This window comes from Arachis hypogaea, chromosome 1 (genome assembly GCF_003086295.3).
Source record: "Arachis hypogaea cultivar Tifrunner chromosome 1, arahy.Tifrunner.gnm2.J5K5, whole genome shotgun sequence".
In the NCBI taxonomy this organism is placed as follows: domain Eukaryota; kingdom Viridiplantae; phylum Streptophyta; class Magnoliopsida; order Fabales; family Fabaceae; genus Arachis; species Arachis hypogaea.
This window is the reverse complement of record NC_092036.1, coordinates 98,366,094-98,387,900: the sequence shown is the minus strand read 5'-3', so window position 1 is coordinate 98,387,900 and position 21,807 is coordinate 98,366,094. Positions and strand designations below refer to the sequence as shown.

Genomic DNA, 21,807 nt, shown 5'->3' with positions numbered 1-21,807 from the left:
AAACTGGTCATTCTTGTGACCATTTGGATAGTTTCAACATTTTAAGTCACTGACATCTCACCAAACTTACAATGCAATAGTTTCTTACTTTTCTTTATTTCGTTTTGGACCACTTATGTATCATTATTAATTGTGATGTTAGCTGGTCATGAGAGATGTACAAATCCGCATTCAATTTATAAACTTTAGATACTGTCACAATAAAGCATTGGGATACAAACAAAGCCATAAAAAATCCCAGTGTTTGACCCCAAAAAGAATGGCCAAGTAGTATATAATCAAGAAATTGAATACTTAATATCTATATTTCCATGTATTTTATTTTTTCCACCCACCATGTAAAACCAATTCTTGGTTTCACATAGAGCCAATGATCTAGGAACATGCTGGGATATCAACATCTGGTATATGTGCAAATACTACAGAGAGAGGACCAACTATGATTGGCATTGATGGATTTACATATAGAGGATTCAAAGGAGGAATATCCCCTGCTGCTGAGACAGTTAGAACTTCTCCATTTAGTAATGTGGTTTGGCTATGTAAGTCCCTATCCTGTGCAGTTAAATGGTATTCTTCTCTGGCAGTTGCACCTGTCCTTGAGTATGTGAAGTCCACTTTTGCATGAACACTGGTGCTGTTGTCCAGATTCAGCAATAGTATTGTGATTCCTTTCTGTTTGTTACAATGGTATCAATCAATTTCTATCATTACTATAATCTTCTAAGTTTATCATATAATCATACTGAGAGAGAATTTTACTCACAGATTGCTTTGCACAGTGTGCATAAGCTCTTATCTTCTTTGTCCCATAGAAGGAAGTTGCAAGGACACGTACTCCCATAAGTCTGTGCCAAAGAAGAGCACTGCATAGAAGAAAGAGACATATAATTATAACCACATCACCGTCAAATGATCTTGTCTTTATGTAGAAAATAACATTGTTAAGCTATCTCATATGGGACCCCTTATTAAAAGCTCTCATTAATGGGTTTCCTTAATGAAGTGGCAAGCAATTAATGAAGTAAACATCTATATATGTCAGAACACAAGTTGGATATATCAGCTCACAAAGAAGGGATGTATAATTTATTAATTTGTACTCATTTTTATTTTATATATCGAAACAAAACACATATTTTCACCATTGGATAGAATGTGTGATCTGCATATGATAAGTCTACACCCTCAACCAATGGTAGAAAGGTATGTGCGAGTTTGTACAATGAGCACACATAATATTTTTCTGAGATAATAACACTTGAAAGCTAAAATGAGATAGTCCACAATAATATGCTGCTCATCCTTCAACCATGAAATTTAATATTTGGTACCTATAATAATCTGGATTTGGCACAAAAGTAGAAGTGTTTAGTAAACCATAGTTTCCTCCAACCAAACTCTGTCTGCAGTATGTTCTGGTGTCATAAACAGCTGACATTCCAAGCTGATCCAAATACCTGTGTTATGATGTATTAACATTAGAGTAAATGCTTGTAGAATCTCCAATGACAAAAAAAAATTAAAAAATAATAAAAAAAATTCAAGGTGAGTTAGTTAAACTAACCAGAAGCTGTAGACAAATGCATCAGACACAAGATGGTGGCCACTGTTGTAAGCCCCTCCTGCCTCACCAACCCATGCTTTTGCTTTGGTTGCTGAATTTTGAAGTATGTTTTTGAGGCCACTGAATGTGCTAGCCACTCCATCAAGATAGGATGGATCAAGAATTCTTTCAATTAGGTGCTCATCAACTCCTGTATGTAAGACAAAGTAGTAGCTTTTGTTATAACCAAAATTCATAAACATTGGTCAAATATTATAACATTAGTATTCCTTTTTGGTGGATGATACCTGCTCCAAGGTTATATATGTGGTGAGATACCACATCAACAGATTTACCAGATTTGTTTACAAATTCCTGGAACCAGTTTGCATCATAGAAGCCACCTGGAGCAATGACCAGTGGCTTATGCCTAATCCCTCTATATACATCATGAATTATGTTTCTTAATGCAGCAATATCAGAAGCATATTGATCTGCAGAAACACTTGTTCCAACTCCACTCCCGCACAATTCATTGCCTGCACAAGCAAGAAGGAATTCATTTAAACAATTAATTCTATCGAGGGAGACATGTTATTTTTGTTTCGCAAAAAGAACTTGAAAGACTTGCAATGTTTGTGTTAGAAACTAAATGATGCTTGCTACTTTGGCATATATGTAATGAGGGAGCATACACTTACCAAATTCCCAACCAGCAATGCTGTAATTCTTTCTTACAGTGTAACGGATAAAAGATTTGGCATTGGAAGAGTTCCATGGTCCAACTGCAGAACCAGATTGTAATGTTCTTCCAGCAAGAGCATTCAATCCAAAGATAACCTTAGCCCTGAAATATACCTATCATTAATGTTAAACTTGTTACTAACAAGATAATTCTTGTTTAGTGCTAAAAAAGATAGAGAGAAGGAAACAAGTTAAAAGGGAGAACTAATTTTTACCCTGCTTTTTGGAAAAAGCTGTTCAGCTCATCCCATCTATGCATTGGTAAGCATCCTTCAGTGAATCCAAATATCTCAGAGGAGCTGTTAACAAAAGGAGTACATGGTTTTGGACTATCTTCAGTCCCATATATGACCTTATCTTGCAAGGTGCCACCTAACCTAATCTTCAATGGTGAAAATGCTGCAGAATATTCGGAAGTAATGATTTCCTTAATAAGCTCCCAGGAAAAAGGTGGTCCCCATAATAATAAAAGAAAAAAGAGGTAACTTCTTGTGAATATTATAGAGATGTCTATTCTTTCTTACCTTTTACTGCATTTAACAATATTTTGTTGTTGAGGTCCTGCAAGAAATGAAAATTAAAAGGTGTAAATTCCTCTCTCACCTTTATGCTACTACATACAGATTCTAAATGTATGAATGTTAGTCTGAGAGGTCACTACAGCATCATTCCATAAATGGGAAAAAAGAATATCATCACAGAATGATATTCAGAGCTCAAGAAAAAAAGTATAACACAGCAGCAGAAACAATCTTTAGTTATCATTATGTTGGAATAATTTGCAGCAGTGAAAAATTTAAGCGGAAAAAAGAATAATAATTAGACAGATTCAAATAGCACAGTACAAAGAAAGAAAGAAAGAAAGAAAGAATACCAGGTTGAGAAGAGAAGCATGACCCCAGCTACATGTTCCATAGTCACATTTCTGAGGAGGCCACCAATCAAGAGTTGCACAGACAAAATCATCATCAATTCTTCCAATGTGAGATTTCCCATGTATCAAAATTATCCCTTTCACTGCTTCATATCCACTACTTTCCCTTCCATGCATAGCATTCACTCCAATGAAGCTCAACAAACTCACCACCAAGTAGAACAGACCCACAAGCCTTATAATCAAAGAACCCATTTTCCTGAACAATCCAAACTCAAAAGATCTCTCTGGTTCTTTCAAGAGGCCATAGAGGGTGAAGAGTAGATGCAGTGTTTTGCAGGCTACAAAGTGAAAGACAAAAACAACAGAGACAACGGTGGTTGTAAGAGAGTTGTTATGTTATAGTTGAATGACAACATAGAAAAAACTTTTCCTTTTGTGAAGAAATGGCAAGTTGAAAGGCACCTTATTGGATGTGTGCATTGCAAAGAACAAGACACAGAGGTTTGGTACTTATAAACGTAAGAGTTAAGATGCCGCTTTATCTGCCATTCTGCAGGGTTCGGTTTTGAAGGGCTTGTTCTTTCTTCTTACTCATTATTACAATTAAATCATTGGAAAAGAACAGTTATTTAGTACTTATTACTTATTACTTATTACTAATATTATTATTGAAAAATGTTTTAGTCTATTCTTTTTATTTTTGTAGAACCAATTAAAATTGATTGATTTGTTTCTACGTATTTTTCAAAAAAATAGTATTGAGGACAGTGTTTCATATAAACAAAATTTATGAAAAAATTGTTATTTCTACTGTGAAATAAATGCATATTGAAATGAGGTCATGAAAGTTGAATCACTCCTTATTGTAAAGAAACATATATAGATTATAGATATATAGATATAGATAAGATAAGATTTACTTATTTAAGAACATACTACTATATTTGGAAGGGAAAAAAATTGTTTGTATAGTTAACATTTTAATTTTGTTTTCCATATTGTATTTGCAAATGTTAATATTGAGAAATGATGTTTACACTATTTTTTATTGAATTTGCAATTTTACACTAGTATTCAATCATGTAATATTATATCATAAAAAATAATTACTATTTTTATGGATAGTATGAATGATTATTCAAAATGATAGATGTAATTTTATATTATTAGTATATCAAAATTAAACTTTTTTTTATTACATCTTCTCATGTATTTTTTTAATAGTAAATTTTTTATTTTTTGTCATTTTTTATTAGTCACTTTTAATTAAAATAATTATATATAAAAAAATTATACAAAAAAATAATATATAGCATTCTTGATCGCGTTTGTTGGTGGTGGGGTAAGGGAGCATGGTCTGAATTTCTGTGGGGAAAGTACAAAAATGGGTAAAGTGGACAAATATGGTTTCACCCTTTTTCAACAAAAAGAAAACAACTTGACCACTTGCATCTTATCACAGTCTTCAAACACGGTTTTCCAACTCTAATCATCAGTACATTACAATTTTTTAATACTTACTTTATACGTTTTTCTTGTTTAAGAAAATAATCATAATACACAATCTCTATTACAAGGGGAGAATGAAAAGTGTAAGTCACTATTGAAATAGGCTTTTAGCATGTGTAAAAATTCGAGTACAGTTAACTTCATATGAAATTGATAGTTGAGAACTTGTTAAATGACAATTTAGTCAAATATGTCAAATCATTTAACGACTTTCAACTATCAATTTCATATAAAGTTAACTGGACTGTATATGAGTTTCTACATAAAAAGAATTAATAGCAAAAATACATACCAAATACTAATACGTTCCAAATAAAGTAAAAAGTTTCAGAGAGAATAAAAAGTCATACATGCAAAAAAATATAATAAGTAGATTCGTTTTTTGATCATTCAAAATATAAATAAATCATAACTAATTTGGATTCATGCTTTGTTGTTATTCGCTGGTAATAAATAATATGATTTGGACTGGACATGATTTAAGCCAGGAAGGCTTAACTTGGTGGGCATGCATTGATGGTACTAATTTTTCTTTTTATTGTTAGTGTTGGTATTAAGGATTTGATATATTTATTGTTTTAGATTTGTTCCGAATGTAATGTAATGTACAGTTCATGCAATGTAATAATGTTTGGTGGTTGCATGTTCATTTTCAATGCAAATTTAAAATATGTCAAATGACTAATTTGACCACATTTAGAAATTATATTCCTGAAAAAATAAATTGTATATGATATATATTAGTAAATTATTTTGTTTTAGTTAGCCTGTTGACATAGTGACATTATTGTCTATGATTGTGAAATAGACTTCTAGAGGGAGAGAGGAACACAAAATAAATAAGTAAATAAATAAATTAAATTGAAATCCTCAAATGTATCTAACAACTCCTTTTCAACCCTAACATATAAGAGTAACAAAGATCAACTTCTATTATTATAAGCAATTATGCATGGAAAAAAGATAAAATAATGTATAACCTAATTGTTGTTTTGCCGAATAAGTTCATAGATACATTTAATTAGGTAGAATTATATAATCCAATAAGTGTTCTACTTTATTCAATAAGAAGTAACTTAATTCTCTCTAAATTATAAATGCCAAATTTGCTGTTATATCTACTCCATTACCATAAGTTTGATATCTCTTAATAACTTTAATTTGTTGATCTACTACAAAGGCAAAAAAGAATCCTTATTGTGGACCTAAGCACAATCCCTATCTATCTCCATATTAATCATCCAATCCTTATCTTATGGACCAAAAAATAAAAATCTATATAGATAGATAGGATTATTGATGGAGGGACTTAGTTGGGTCCATATTGGGTGTTGCCAACTGCATTGTTTTCAATTTTTAAAGCGATCCCTCATCCTCGGATCTTGGCACTTTTGGATTAGGGGTGAATGGGAACAAGACCTAAACAATCAATAATCAAATGAAACAATAATGTTTTATTTTTATTTATTTTTTTCATAGGTTAGATAAGGAGGTCTCATTGTTAGGTGTTGTTTTGGTTTACTCAAAGCTAACATTGAAAGCTACTACTGAAAATTTTGATTCCATTATAATTTCCTTCTTAAGCTGGCATGTCACCTACTACAAAAATATTAATATATGTCAATAAAATAAAATTAATATATAGTATGGTATATGGAACATATATTAATCCATAATACCCTTTTTAGAGAGACCCATGGTTTTATTTTCCCTAGAATTAGCTTCTTTTTTTTTAACCTTTTGACCAAACTAGGATACCTTGGGGAAACCGAGGAGTTAGCAACTTTAAATTTTCTTATAACTTAGCCTTTTATTTTTTGTATCAAAATCTTGACTTAGAAGGAAAAACTTGTGACTTGTGAGTTCAAAACAAATGTCATTGCCCTCATTGGTAATATAGGTTCATCATTTTCTAGAATTGAATGTTGAATGTAGTATCATTTATGCAACCGCAGTGGCTTAAATTTGTATTTATTAACTTACAAACGAACCAATGTACCAAAGAATAAAATAGGAGTTTACAAGTTAATGTAGAAGCTAAAGTATACCATAAGAAAAAGGGAATGAATCATATATTCATATTCAACCTTCCTATAACATATGTTGATGCTTGTTAGTTGTTATCTAAAGTTTTTATATCATAATCCAAATGTAACAAAAGAACAAACAGAGATTGGTTGTAGTTATAAACTCAATTATTGATGGATGTATAGCAACCATAATTTGGTTAAACTGTTAAACAAATTATGATAAATTGAAGCTTAATTGGATTTGGAGGACAATGTGGGCTTTGATATATATTATTTTATTTGTCTCTCAATAGGTCCAACAAAAAAAAAAACAAAAAATGATAGTTAAAAAAGAGAAACATTACAAGGAGGCAGCTTGAGAGTAAAAATTCATAGTTATTACCTTACATGCTGTTATGCACTTTTATGATCCTAATTATTAGGATCTTGTCCATTAACATGAAGGCAAAATGCTGCAATAACATTTACTATCCTTGCCTGACACATGCATGTTCCTTATGCTTGTTCAAATTACTAAGATAGAGAGCAGAGAGACTCTAAAGTCTAAACATTTTTAAGGATTTAACGGCGTTCCAAACTATGATGAGTAGTCTTTTTATTTTTATTTTTTGGTGAATTTGTTGCATTACAATGTGGTGACAGAAGGAAACCATCGAAGGCCGGTTAATATGCTGGCAATTCAGTGGATTGTTCGCTTTTTAAATATGCATATTACAGTGGAATCTGGAATGTGCTTTTTCATTGTAACATGCGAGTCCCAACTCTATAGTTCTTTAATGGCAAAACAACCAGTAATGAGCTACACACATGCACATGCTTATACCAATGAGATTGAAAATGATGGAATGCATAAACAAATTATTCAATTCTGATGTTATCATCTGCTGTCAACTTGACTATGAAAAAATCCAGTCAAAATGAAGAGATATACCATCATGAATGAAATATGCATAACTCCAAATTCTTCATTTTAGGATAAACCCTTAATCTTTTTTTTAGCTAAAGACAACCGGCTATTAGAATTTGATGATGACAATTTCACTTATCACTGTTCAGAAAATAGTAAAAGATTAGTCTTTTCATATAAAATCTGTGAATTAAAACATTGATAAATTCCCTTAGTTTAATGGCAAGTGATAAATTTGTTTAGAAAGAAAAATTTTAAGACGAGTCATTGAGAAGCAGAAAACTTTAACGATAAAGATGACTCTGATTACCTTCAAACTTGGATAAACAGGTACATCAAAGACGATGACAGGACACAAGAAGCAGCAGTAATACTAAAAACAATGACATATATTAATCATGATGTTTATAAAACACGATCTTAGACATGGGAATGATGGAGTGACATGGGCAGGGTGGTAAATCTCTAAGAACTAAACTTGACTAGAAACTAGAAATCGGTTACAATGGCAGAAAGGAAAGATACAAGGCAACAATATAATTTCTCACTTCCTCTTCTTTGAAGGTGGCTGCGGGGTCTCCTCATCATCTTCATCGTCCTCGTCCTCTTCATCTTCCCCGTCTTCTCCATCATCTTCGCCATCATCGTCATCCTCGTCATCCTCATCATTGTCATCACTACCCCCTGCACCATTGGCCTCATGATCATCATCAGGATCTCCATCTTCCTCACCTTCTTCGCCAGAGAAGTCCTCGTCGTCTGCATCATCATCATCATCGTTTCCGTCCTCGCCGTCTTCGTCATCCTCATCGTCCTCTGTTTCACTGGTGTCCTTGTTTTCTTCAGAAGCATGGTTTGCCCTGTACAACAACTGATCTAGAGGAAACCTAACCAAGAATTTATCAAGTAAAATCAGGATAATTTGATCTTTGAACTCAAAACAACTAGAACACCAAGTAATAAAGTTAACTTCATTGTTACCTTCCATCCATTGGTGACACAGGATTGTTGACATCTTTAAGAAGAGATCGAGACTGGGAGGCCAAGAAGGAAAAAAGAAACTTTACTCAATTCAATAATGAACAATAATTTGTTAACAAACCCCATAACATACACAAATCATGTAGAAACATACGCAGGCACAATTATCCTCTAAGCTTATATAATTGCAATGTTGAAAGTTGAAACTCAAGAAAGAGTTTGCAGAGAATAACCATTATAGCCACATAAAACAGAGAAGCACAGGTTTCAATCCCAGACAAAAGAGGAAAAATATCCTCTTGAAGCTAAGGTATGCAATGGTACCAATACTGATGAATAAAAACAGCATAACAGATCCAGCAAGAACAAAAACACACCATTAATAGCTCAAAACACGCACAGCAAGTAAGAATCACACTAACAAAAAGAACAATTGCTAAGGGAATACCGCAATGAGAAGGTAAGCGAGAGATTTGGCAGCAGCAGCAACAGCATGGAGAGAGTCGACCACCATGGCGTCCACAAAAGACGGCACCGAAAAGGTCTTCTCGTCATTGAAGGCGAGACTCCGAACCACAGCCACCTCCATTCTACTCTACAACTACACTGGCTGGGGAGTGGTCAAGAAATTTGAGTTTGGGTGTGAAAACGTAAACCCTAGACCATCCCGTTAGGGTTTTGCGATTCAAATTGATACCGTCACAGCGAATGGCATGCTTCCACGTAATCCAAATGGTGGATTTTTTTAAGAAAGCGGGTCAGACCCGAACCGAAAGTGGTGGATGATGGATCGTAGGGTTACGCGGATTCCAAATTCGTGCAAATGCGACATTCTCTCTCTGATTCTCAATCTGAGTCTCACTCTCACTCTCACTCCCTCAACAAAAATGCTGAGAAGAAAGCCAACTAATATCGAAGTCAAAATCGAAGACAAGGAAGAACTCGAGGAAGCTCGCCGCCGCATCGCCACTGCCACCACAACTGGCGCCACCGCTACCGCCGCTCTCCTTCGTCAGTTCGATCGCGCCCAAGATCCCTCTTCCAAATCGCACCGCATCGGCCTTTCTCCTTAAATTCCCTTCCTCCCTCACCATCCGCTCTCTCTCACAGCTCCATTCTCCAATGGAAGTCGAAGTGAAGCTTCGCCTCCCCAACGCCGACTCGCACCGAAGAGTCACCGCCTTGCTCGCACCCTTCCATGCCGCAACCCACCGTCAGCGCAATCTCTTCTTCGACGGCGCCGATTCGGAGCTCTCGTCAAAGCGTGCAGTGCTCCGCCTCCGGTTCTACAACGACGACGAGCGTTGCGTCGTTTCGCTCAAGGCGAAGGCTGTTTTGGTCGACGGCGTGAGCCGTGTGGAGGAAGACGAGGAAGATCTTAACCCTAGGGTTGGTCTTGATTGTGTCGCGGAGCCTGGGAAGCTTGGGGTGGTGGAATCTAGGGTTTTGGAAAGGGTGAGGAATGAGTTTGGGGTGAAGGGGGAGAAAGGATTCGTGGGTTTGGGGGGTTTCGGGAACATTAGAAGCGTTTATGAGTGGAAAGGTTTGAAATTGGAGGTGGATGAGACAAGCTTTGATTTTGGGACTCTTTACGAGATTGAATGCGAGAGTGCTGATCCTGATGAGGCTAAGCGGGTTCTGGAGGAGTTCTTGAAGGAGAATGGGATTGATTACTCGTACTCCTTGATGTCCAAATTTGCAATTTTTCGTTCTGGGAAACTGCCATAGTGAGTGAAGTTTCTATCTTTTTAATTGAATGATTATTCTTCTACACATTGCATTAGAACATTTTGTTTGTTTGAATGTCGTGGTGGAATGTGGTATGCTTTAGAAAATTCCCCAATTCAATTGTGGTTGGAATAACAGCCATTTTCCCCTAAAGAATCTTCAATTTAGTTGCATAGATTTCTGACATTGTTGTTATGATGATGTTCTGTTTTGTAGGTTACTGATGATTGAATCCCGATCTAGATTGTTGACTGCCCCCGCTTTGTCCTCAAGAGGACTATTTATATTTTCGGTTTTTTACTGTTTATTTGGCTGATGAATAAGCCATTTGCATTTGTCATTCTAATAAGAAAACTATTTGTAATTATCTAATTGAAGTCTGAGATCATTGCTATTCTTGCCTTGGTCAAACTGAGTATGTATCAAATTAACGTTGCTTCGTATAACGAATTGCCAGTCTAATGCTGCAAGTGTTTTAAGTTCCGGTGACTAAATACTTTATCCGACTTGGGCAACAAGCTAATTTAGTAATTTGACATGAGATTATTAGATTAAGCTATGCAACGCACAAGCATGCTTCCGCAGTATTTATTGTGGATAATTCTGTGATGAATAAATTTTTGCATGAAGAGAACGAAGAACTACATATAAATTGGTAAAGACTCGCGTGTAGGCATAGTTATTTTAATGTGAATTGATATGTGTAGGCATAGTTATTTTAATGTGAAATGATATTTAAGAATGTTAAATGATTTAACAAGTTTGATGAATTTAATTATAATGTACTGTTGGTGTAAAATAATTTTACATGTGTATTCAATTATATAACACCACATCTAAATTTGCATTAAAATTAAATTCCAAGTTTGATTGAATTATTGTTATTATTATTATGTCACCTTTCCTCTAGTGTCACGTCTCCTCAACACATGAGGAAATCTTTCATTTAGCTCAATAGCATTTCCAAGAGTGTAACTAATAAATCTTAAAATTAAAACAAAACAAACAAACAAGTAAAAAAGCTTCAACTTTTCATTTTGATGTAGATTTAGACCGTGTTTGGTTAGTGAGTAGTCCATCTAATACAAAAACACGGTGACACACATCTAGCATTTGGTTAGAGAAACACAATTTTTTGAAAGACACAGTGACACATGATTGCACACAATAGATGTGTATTGTGTCTCTTCAGGAAGTTGAGACACAAATTTTGTTGTACACAAATTTTTTATTTATTTTTACCTTTAATATTTTGTGAATTCCCTAAATCTATCCTCCTTCCCTCAACCGTTCCCTTCTCCTTCACTCTCACAAACATGCTATCTTTTCCTTCTCTCCCATGACAACAAAGTTAAAATTAAAGATTTTGAGGCTGAAAATTCTTGTTTCCCAAACATTTTCGTCGTCTGTATGCTAAAATCACGCACTGAAAACAAAGCCCATGCCTATAATTATTTTTCTTAAAAGAAATTACTACAGTTTAACTATGACACATACCAAATAGCAATAATCACATTACCAAAAACTAACACCAGTAACAATAATAGCATATTTATACTATAGATCCACTTGAAAACAAACCTTCTGTCCTAAGGACTAAGACTCACTAGGGCATTACAAAGGAGTGAATGAGAACACTGTACCCGTTACCCATTACTATACTTTCACTTTCTTTTCTTAGTAGGAGGCTGTGGAACCTCATCATCTTCCTCTTCTTCCTCATCCTCCTCTTCATCCTCTTCCTCATCACCATCTTCCCCATCGTCGTCGTCATCATCCTCATTACCATCATCATCGTCTTCCTCGCCCTCACTTCCTCCTGCACCATTAGCCTCCGGATCATCCTCAGGATCAGCCTCTTCATCACCTTCTTCACCTGAGTAGTCCTCATCTCCTCCCTCGTCATCCTGTTCATTTGCATCATCATCATCATCTTCCTCTTCCTCATCTTCATCTGAATCACCATCCTTGCTTTTAAGATAAGTATCATTTCCCTTGCAGAGTTCATCAATAGGTAATCTAAAAAGAACAAACACAAGTCAGCGCTGCAAAACTTACCATTTCATAAAATCAGAACATACTCTCCAGAAGGAGTATAAATTTATTCTCACCTTCGATCCATTGTCACTGAATTATTGATGTCAGCCACCAGAGATCCAGTCTGGATTTCAAACAAAAATAAAAACATAAGAATATGAAAGATTGTGCTACTATATTGATGGTCCTAGTTTACTTAAGCTTATGACAGACCACAAAAATCATAGCATGGAATCAAATTATATGATATGGGAATTATGATTGCAATACAACAAATTGCACTTAGCTTCTAAAGCAAACATCAATGAAACAAACTAAGCTCCACAATACTGTTTGCAACAGCAATACAGACCCTTATTATTTAAAAACGATCCCTTGTTATTTAAAAACGATCGGACATAGCAGTGAATAGGGAACGATCAGACATAGCAGTGAATAGGGAAAGAATCAAAAGAAATTATAAATTTCGTATCTAAGATTTAAGATCAGAATATACAACACAAAATTTAAGAAAGAAACTTCAAAACCAAGCATGCAACAGATGCAGACACAATCTGCAAGAGAACCCACATTAACACAATGTCCTAGGCTTCCCTTGAATGACTGGTTAAAACTTCAAAGATGAAAACCATAATTAAGGCTTGTGAATTTGCAGTAAATGATGTCTGAAAAGACTGGCAAAAACAATGAAAAAATATAGAAAAATGAAGACTAAGCCACTATTCTTTAGAACTCAACTAGAGACAAATTTTGCACTACAAACGAATAAAGCAACATCCCTGGTGACAAATAAAGTACACCCCCAAACAAGAACAATGACAAAGAAGAGTTCTCCTGCAATCTTCTGAGTACTAACCTAGAACCAAGTTCAATCCTTTATGCACTGTCACACACAGAAAAGAGATGTTGTTCACCATAAAATTTAACATTATGAGCTGCCTATTAGCTTTGGCCCAAAAGACTTACCGGTAAGGCTTTAGGAAATCAAAAACCCTAACTTCTGCTAAATAACAATGATTAAAGGAACGAAAGTTAGAATTGAAAATCAACCCTATACAAAATTATATAGCCTGAAACAATATGAGCATATAGAGAACAAGAATTAAAATTAAAAAAAAAATTAGGAACACCAATTACCTAAGCTATTAACGATAATTGAAGAACACTTAAGAACTAATAATATTCTCAGAAACAGAAATTGAAAGAAGATTTTTGTGAAGATACCAAGATGAGAAGGCAGAGGAAAGATTTTGCCGCTGCAAGAACAGTCTGCCGTGCCATGGCTTGAACCGCAGAGGATAGCAGAAGAGTGATGTGGACGGAGCCGGGAGGAGAAGAAGATGATAGGTCCTCCATTGCACAAAAGTGGTGATTGAAACCCTAAAAACGAGAACTGGGAAAGAGAGAAAACGATTCCAAGGAGAGCAATGAGCAGAAGAAGAGAACAAGAGAAACAAGAGACTAAAGAGAGTGGAAGACTGGAAAGAAGGAAGAGGTTCGGTCGGTTATGGTAAATCCCATGGGTATGGTATTGATTAGTTTTTTGTTGTTTTTCAATTTTTCTTAAGATAATAAATTGTGTTTGTTTCACATTAAAAATCAAATAAAAAATTGCGGATTTTTTATAACATATAAAAAAATATCGTAATTTCTGGGATATTTATCAATATAAATTATAAAGCATATTTTAGATGTAGTATATATAAAATAAATATAAATATATCTGCATTTGGAATATAAAAAGAATTTTAATAAATTGATCTTAAATATATTCGAGATGTAATTTGTTTGGTAAATTAATTGTATTTCGAATACTTTATATTTAAAATGTGTGTTAAATCATAAAAAAATAGTTAATTGTTAAATTAATCTCTAAAAAATAAATTATTTCTAAAATTTATTTCTAAAATATTTTATCAATTAAATTAGTCTTTCAAAAATTACAAATTAATAATTTTTGTACTTTTATTAATCAATTAATAGTTCTGTCAATAATTAATGATATAAAATATTAACTGATGGCATACATGATATCTAACATATCTAATTGAATACTAAACAAATATATTTATGAAAATCTATTAGTTTAGTATATTTTTTTCAATTATATAAATCATATTCCTAATATAACCTAACGACACTAAATTGATAAATTTTCATAAATATATTTGTTCAACATCTAATTAAACATACTAGATGTTACATATGATGCGAGTTAATATTCTATATCATGAATCGTTCATGAAAACTGTTAATTGAGTGACTGAAGGACGAAATGATTAATTTATAATCTTTGCATGACCAATTTGATTGATAAAATATTTCAAAGACAAATTTAAAAAAGAGTCATTTTTTAATAACTAATTTGACTATTAATCCCATAAAAAAATTAATTATTTTTTAATAAATAGTTTAATTCTTTTATTTATCAAAATATATAATTTGTAGGTAATTTACCATTTTATATATATTTGCTTTCATAATATACATTTTTAATACATAATAATGAGTATGGAGGAGAAGGAGAGGTAGATGATGTAAACGACCAGCTGTGTCGCATGTAAGCGGTTGAATTTAGCAGGTAGGCCTTTGGACAGCGTTTGCTTTCAAAGACACAGACACAAAAACATGGACACGTTAGAACATGTCCTATATTTGTTTGTTGAGACACAAATCTTTGATGGACACGTTAGTACACAAGCATACACAAAATACATGTATTCAGTGTACTCCCAAAATATTGGGACACAGAGACACAAACAATTAGACATACTTATTTACTCTTTTACCCCTTATTAATTTCTTAACCTTAATTTTTTTTCTCTCTCCCCTTCTCCATCCACCGTGATTGTTCTCCTTCCTCCCTCCTCCCTCCTCCCTCCTCCCTCCTCCCTCCTTCTGCCATTGCATCCCGTGGTCCAGATTCACCGTCAGTACTACATCTCCTCGTCCAGATCCACCGTCGCCGTTGCATCTCTCCCTTCGTCCAGATTCGCGTGCTGCCGCCACTGCGTCTCCCATTTCGTCCAGATCCGAGTGCTGCTGATGTGTCTCCTCTTTCGTCCAGATCTGCCGCTGCCGCTACGTCTCCATCTTCGTGCAGATTTGCCGCTGTCGCCTCTCCTCCCTCTTCACGATATCCACGGCTGCCTCTCCCTCTTTCTCTTTGAGTTTGCCATTGCCGCCTCTTCCTCTACCTTGGTTCTTCTTTTTTTCAGAGTTTGCTCTTCAGTTACTTTTTTCTCCACGGAAAAATAAAAATTTTTGTTGATTTTTGTAAAATTTTTGCTGATTGATTTGTGGTGAATCGTATGTGATGATGAATCTGTAATGGTAGAGATGGTGAATGATAGTGATAGCAATGGTGGCTGATATTTTTTTTATAAGGATAATATGGACTTTTTCTAATTTTATTGTGTCTTGTTCAATGTTTACCAAACACAGGACATATACACTAATAATTTGTGTCCATATCTTTAATGTCTATGTCTCTATGTCTGTGTCTCAAAAGATACATAAACCAAACGCTGCCTTGAAGTTGTAGTGGTAAATATGCCACATAAGAATGTGGTGGAAGATCCTGTGGATGCAGTAGAAGTAGTGAATACAACTATGGTTGTAGTGGATATTGATAGTACTATGGATACCTAGGCGGCTGCGCATGCTGTGAGTACTATGGATCCATCATTCAACCATAGTCCACTGAAGGTGGCGTAGCATACTACCCAGGCTGTGATGATCTCCAATAATGGTTGCCACTGAAGGAGGAGACACATACGTTAGTACCTACAGCTAAGTGACCCCAAGTGGTAGGGGAAGTGAAGGAGGTGGTGGTGATCGTGCCAATGATGAGGTGTCGGTTACAGCATCACGATGCTGGAGATATCGGTCTGCCAACCTCTGGACTATAGCACTATCTACGCGAGTAATGTCTCAAATGTGATATAGCTCTCCACCTCCCTCTCCTCCTCCTCAACGACATATGGTATGCCAGGAATGAGATACTTGACAAACTGTTAATCTGGTGGTAGTGAGTCGCCAAATATGTCATAGAACAAGTCATCCCTAAACTCTTCATACTTGTTGAACTCCGCCTCTTCTCTCGACTCCACGTCCACCCACTACCTCTACTCTCCGATCATACGTCTCTGTCTGACTACCCTTCGCACTTTAGCACCTGATCTGCTAGCCTCTCTGCGACCTGCACCCCTCGGCTATCTCCCACCTGCTCCCCGCCTCGCCTCCTTTTACCTGGCCTGACCTCTTCGCCTTGGGCGGGTGCATCTGGTGGGAGTTATATGTGATCATGAGGTTGTGTCGCTGTTAATTGAAGATCATTAGGGAGCGGCATAATTGTAGGGTCAGCAAGCACACTATCATGTGATAAGAATCGAAACCTACACTCACACATTCACCAATCCAACTACTCATGGCTGGGTCTCGTGTTTGCTCTGACCATCACTTCCTCCCTGACTCAACCGCTCTACCAGTCATACCAAGTTTGCACTTAGTTGGCCACTACACATTATCTTCCTTGTCAGTGTTCTTCAAGAACTTATCAACATTAACAGGAGCATCTAACACTAACTGGACCGAGTCCATCTTTCTTTTCATTGTCTATCTAGTGGACGTGCACAAAATTAAAGCACGTGATAGGAACCTAACCCCTCTTCATTCTGTCTATGGTATATACAGCTCACAATCAGAAGGAGGCATCCAGCTATGTTTGGAGTAATCCGATAAGCTACAATGCTAAAGGATTTATACGTCCAAACAAGGATCGTTGATACTTGACCCCAGGATAATCTTCTGCATGTTTGAAAGTATATAAAGAGAGAAAGTCATTATATATAGACTTGATTGTTGGTCTTGTCTATCATCAAGTACCCGCTAATCATCATCATCATAATATAGCATCGGGTGTACTGTGACAACGTGTCACGATTAGCATCAGCAGGAATCTGCTGCATCCTTTGTCTCAACCACATCATCTTAATTGAAAAACTCTCCTTCTTGCCCTCCACTGCTGCAGTGGCATGGCTCCCAGTAGCTCTGCCATCCAATTCCATGTCGATCTTTGATGGTGCGTCTAAAAATCTCGTTGAGAACCACCAACAAGACTGTATGTAACTCAAGATGATATGTCACATTCTATAAGTGATGGTATACTCGCCCTACAGTAGGTGAAACTTGTCGAAACAAAAATCTTTTAGCCTTACTGCATACTCAAATCCTGCCTCCCTGATGTTTGACAACATAATATATAGAGAAGGTATGATATGGGAACATATGTCTAGAATGAAGCACCATCGACTGCAAACATATGAAATAATTAATAACTAATAAAAACCAATACTAACACCACTAATGAACTAATTATGATTTTTTGGAATAAATAATATAAATATGAAATAAAATATTATAAAAACATCTTAACTAACAATTTTAGTTCCTTTAAAAATTAAAAAAATACAAAAAAAAACTAAAAAAAGTCCTACTAACCATTTCGATATTTTCAAAATATTCAACATAAATTAAATAAATTTTTTAACGGTATTTTATTATGCAACAAAAAGTCTAACTAATTTAAAGTAATTAAAATAAAATTATTAAAAAAGATATTATCATAGTCATATTTTTTAAAATCATTCTTATCTAACCTAAACTAACAAAATCACCTTATAACATGAATATATAAACTAAACAACAATTAGTATTATCTAACATAAATTAATAAAATCAGTCTAATAACAGTAATATTGAAATAATCGACTAATTCGGTTACCAGCCACACAGTCGAGCATTGCAGCAATATATGTAGTCGCATTTAACTGTTGATATCCACGGCATGTGTTTGCATCATCACCAACGAATTAATACCCAACAAGAAAGGCATACTAAACAAAAATTCTCCAAAGAAAATGAAGTGGATAGATTTTGTAAAATATGAAAAACGAACTTATCTTTAATGTGGACGAGTTTTTTTATGAATGTATTCGTCCCTAAACATATACGAGAAATACGTTCATTAGGGGTGTAAATGAGTCGGGTGAAACTGGGTTTGATGTGATTCAAATTCGGTCTGAAATATATATCGGGCCTATTTGTTAGACCCAAATCCGACTCTAGACCCCATGAAACTTATACACTTTCGGGTCACGATTATACCGGGTAAAAATCGGGTGAAAACTGGACCGTTAGTATCATATTACCTTGATACCTTTTTGTAAGTTAACATGTAAAAATATCCAAATTTTCAAAACTTCAACTATTATTTGACATGGTAAAATTCACTTAGAAAAATATAATAAGTACCAACTTTTCTCTAAAATTAAAGCATAACCATAATTAATATTAATATTGCCTAATAACACCAAATATTTAAATCAATACAAATAACATAAGATTATGCATTAGTCTAAAGTCTTATGCATTTTAAATATAAAACATTAACTTATAGTCTTATACTCTTATATATAATGACTAATAATATAAAATATTAAGGTTTACAATACTTAAATTTCACATAATAATAGCCATCATCCATCACTAATAACACAAAATATTAATTGTGTATGATGACCGGGCCACCGGACCGATTTCGGGTGATCTGAGATATGGCACGGACCCGACCCGAAATAATGACCGGATCTATTTTTAAGACCCATATTCAATTATAGATCCGATAAAATCACACCAAATTAATTCTAAAAGTGTTCGGAATCGGGCCGGGTCTTCGGACCGGACTGGACGATGTACACCCCTGACGTTCATATGGATGAGTTTGTAGTCTAGATACACTACTAATCGTCTAATCCTTTTTTATTTATTTCATCTATGTTAGGGACAAGATACCTTTATGATCCGTCACCTTATAATTCATTCTTTATTATGCATTATGAGTTATAACTCGGCGTTAACTATCATTCATTCTTTTGCTTGTAACTGACACCTTCATTACCGACTTAATGATCATCATTTCTATCTTAATGACCAAACGGTCATAACATCAATTCTATTCATCAATTTTATGCCTATAAAAAGAACCTTCTATATCTAATCTCAAGAATACAGAATACATTCTATATTCATAGAATTATTATAAACACAATATAACACATGATAACTTTCATTTCATGTCTTACATTCTATATTCATAGAATTATTATATACCTCTTAAACACTTACTGACTTGAGCGTCGGAGTGTCTTTTGCAGGTACTCACCCCCTTGTTCTCTTCTTGCCGACGTATAACTCATCCCGACGAGAAGCTTGAAGACATTCATCGACGGACGAGCTATACACCGGCCAAACTCAGCAAGAACAATTGGCGCCGTCTGTGGGGACGAGTAAAATCATTCCCACTCCCCTTAGGTTCATAAAACTTGATTTACATTCAAATTTTTGAACCAATCTCAACAATCTTGTTTAAGATTTTAATACCTCTTATCAAATTTTAATCTATCGTAACTTTTTTATAAAGTATATACTTTATACATTCAAATTGCTTCATTTTTACGTATCATAATATTTCACATGTCATAATCGATCAATGAATCAATCCGAGAACAAACTCGACTTTCAACCAATCCGAAAAAAAAAACTTGGTTTTCAATACAAACGCACCTATCAGTTTTGCTAACTTTTTTAAAGTTCTCTACTTATACAAGTAAAATTATATATTTTATTCATACATATTTTTGTATTTATATTTTGTATAACTAATATTTACTGATTTATTAGTTATATTCAAATCTCAACATATGTTCTATACAATAATAACATATAACAACCATATCAATTGTATTTTTATTTCATTATGTATTATATTCTTATTGCTTAATGATTTCATTTATACAATTAAATGACAATAATGATGAGTTTAAATCTTAAAATTGGATTCTATCAAAAAATTAATTATATATCAATTGTATATAACTGTTACACTATTCACTTTATGCTATTAAATTTTATGTTACTATTTGTTTAATGTAGAAAATTAAACAGGCAATTTATTATTATTGCACGAAGAATATCCCTCGTCATACTGTAACTACTAGAAACATTATACTAAATGTGTAATTCAATAACTGTTATCTTATTACTTTATTATCAAATTAAAGCATGTCCTACAAAATAAAATTCAGATATTCACATTGGCATGCATGACATTCATATATGTCGTCTTCTTCTCTACAATTATCAACTTTCAAGGTGTGTATATATATATATATATATATATATATATATATATATATATATATATATATATATATATATATATATATATATATATATATATATATTTTACTTTGAACTATTTTACTTTTACAGTACATATTATTCAATATATGTTGCGACTTTATACCTATTCATTTTCTCAATTTATCTTATTCATGTCAAACATTCACTATAAATTATAAATATTCAATAACTAATTGCTTTGAGCGAGAAATTTATCAATAAGTTGTTGTGGGCTGAAAAAATTCCCAAGACAATTAACCATTATATCCTCGGATCATACAATCGATTCCGTCAATGGATATCTATCTCTGAACTTTTCAGTTCATATACAATCAAATGCTAAAATTGTTCTTAAGCGGAAAAGTATCCCCACACAACTATCTTGATTGAACGACTCTTATCACTCAATTATTTTTTGAATAAGTGCCGACATAATAACCCGACTAAGCTTGGGGGCTCACCATATCATTATTCACTCATCTTTTAACCGAGTTATAACTCATTTTATTTTCTAAGCTTAGCCTGGATCATATGATCGGCGGACAAAGCTTGGGGGCTGTGATCAGTCACCTTATAATTCAGTCTTTATTATGCATTATGAGTTATAACTCGGCGTTAACTATCATTCATTCTTTTGCTTGTAACTGACACCTTTATTACCGACTTAATGATCATCATTTCTATCTTAATGACCAAACGGTCATAACATCAATTCTATTCATCAATTTTATGCCTATAAAAAGAACCTTCTATATCTAATCTCAAGAATACAGAATACATTCTATATTCATAGAATTATTATAAACACAATATAACACATGATAACTTTCATTTCATGTCTTACATTCTATATTCATAGAATTATTATATACCTCTTAAACACTTACTGACTTGAGCGTCGGAGTGTCTTTTGCAGGTACTCACCCACTTGTTCTCTTCTTGCCGACGTATAACTCATCCCGACGAGAAGCTTGAAGACATTCATCGACGGACGAGCTATACACCGGCCAAACTCAGCAAGAACACTTTATAAGGTACTCGTTCATGATGAGGATGGGCTACGTAATAAAGTGTATAATCGTAAATCAATTCATGCTTGTATATAAGTGTAAATTTAATATTTAAAAAATAAAATGATAAACTATATATTCAATAAATAGTTAAACTTAAAATATAAATTTATGTTTTGTTATGACGATATTTT

General features: G+C 34.0%; 4 protein-coding genes across 5 annotated transcripts; 1 reads left to right on the top strand and 3 right to left on the bottom strand.

Annotated features, from left to right (window-relative positions):
* Positions 1-156: 156 nt before the first annotated feature.
* On the bottom strand, positions 157-3,906 carry LOC112701435 (heparanase-like protein 3). Its single transcript, XM_025752193.3, has 10 exons — positions 3,630-3,906; positions 3,165-3,505; positions 2,815-2,851; positions 2,506-2,689; positions 2,248-2,393; positions 1,855-2,085; positions 1,568-1,757; positions 1,335-1,460; positions 767-866; positions 157-675 (listed from the first exon to the last, which is right to left on the bottom strand). Exons 2-10 carry the CDS (start codon positions 3,417-3,419, stop codon positions 376-378), a joined length of 1,569 nt encoding a protein of 522 aa, XP_025607978.1. The 5' UTR covers positions 3,420-3,505; positions 3,630-3,906; the 3' UTR covers positions 157-375.
* A 4,075-nt stretch (positions 3,907-7,981) lies between these two features.
* Positions 7,982-9,385, bottom strand: LOC112701406 (uncharacterized). Its single transcript, XM_025752168.3, has 3 exons — positions 9,043-9,385; positions 8,595-8,647; positions 7,982-8,500 (listed from the first exon to the last, which is right to left on the bottom strand). Exons 1-3 carry the CDS (start codon positions 9,181-9,183, stop codon positions 8,158-8,160), a joined length of 537 nt encoding a protein of 178 aa, XP_025607953.1. The 5' UTR covers positions 9,184-9,385; the 3' UTR covers positions 7,982-8,157.
* Positions 9,386-9,405: 20 nt separating this feature from the next.
* Positions 9,406-10,801, top strand: LOC112701379 (triphosphate tunnel metalloenzyme 3). 2 transcript variants are annotated; one of them, XM_025752146.2, is made up of 2 exons: positions 9,406-10,321; positions 10,539-10,801. In XM_025752146.2, coding segments are annotated over exons 1-2 (606 nt in total). In that variant the 5' UTR covers positions 9,406-9,716; the 3' UTR covers positions 10,540-10,801. The 2 variants fall into 2 exon arrangements, with proteins under 2 accessions (XP_025607931.1, XP_025607937.1); XM_025752152.3 differs by lacking the exon at positions 10,539-10,801 and having other exon boundaries at positions 9,717-10,322.
* A 948-nt stretch (positions 10,802-11,749) lies between these two features.
* Positions 11,750-13,960, bottom strand: LOC112701395 (uncharacterized). The gene is made up of 3 exons (XM_025752159.3): positions 13,584-13,960; positions 12,434-12,483; positions 11,750-12,341 (listed from the first exon to the last, which is right to left on the bottom strand). Exons 1-3 carry the CDS (start codon positions 13,713-13,715, stop codon positions 11,987-11,989), a joined length of 537 nt encoding a protein of 178 aa, XP_025607944.1. The 5' UTR covers positions 13,716-13,960; the 3' UTR covers positions 11,750-11,986.
* Between the last annotated feature and the right edge of the window lie 7,847 nt (positions 13,961-21,807).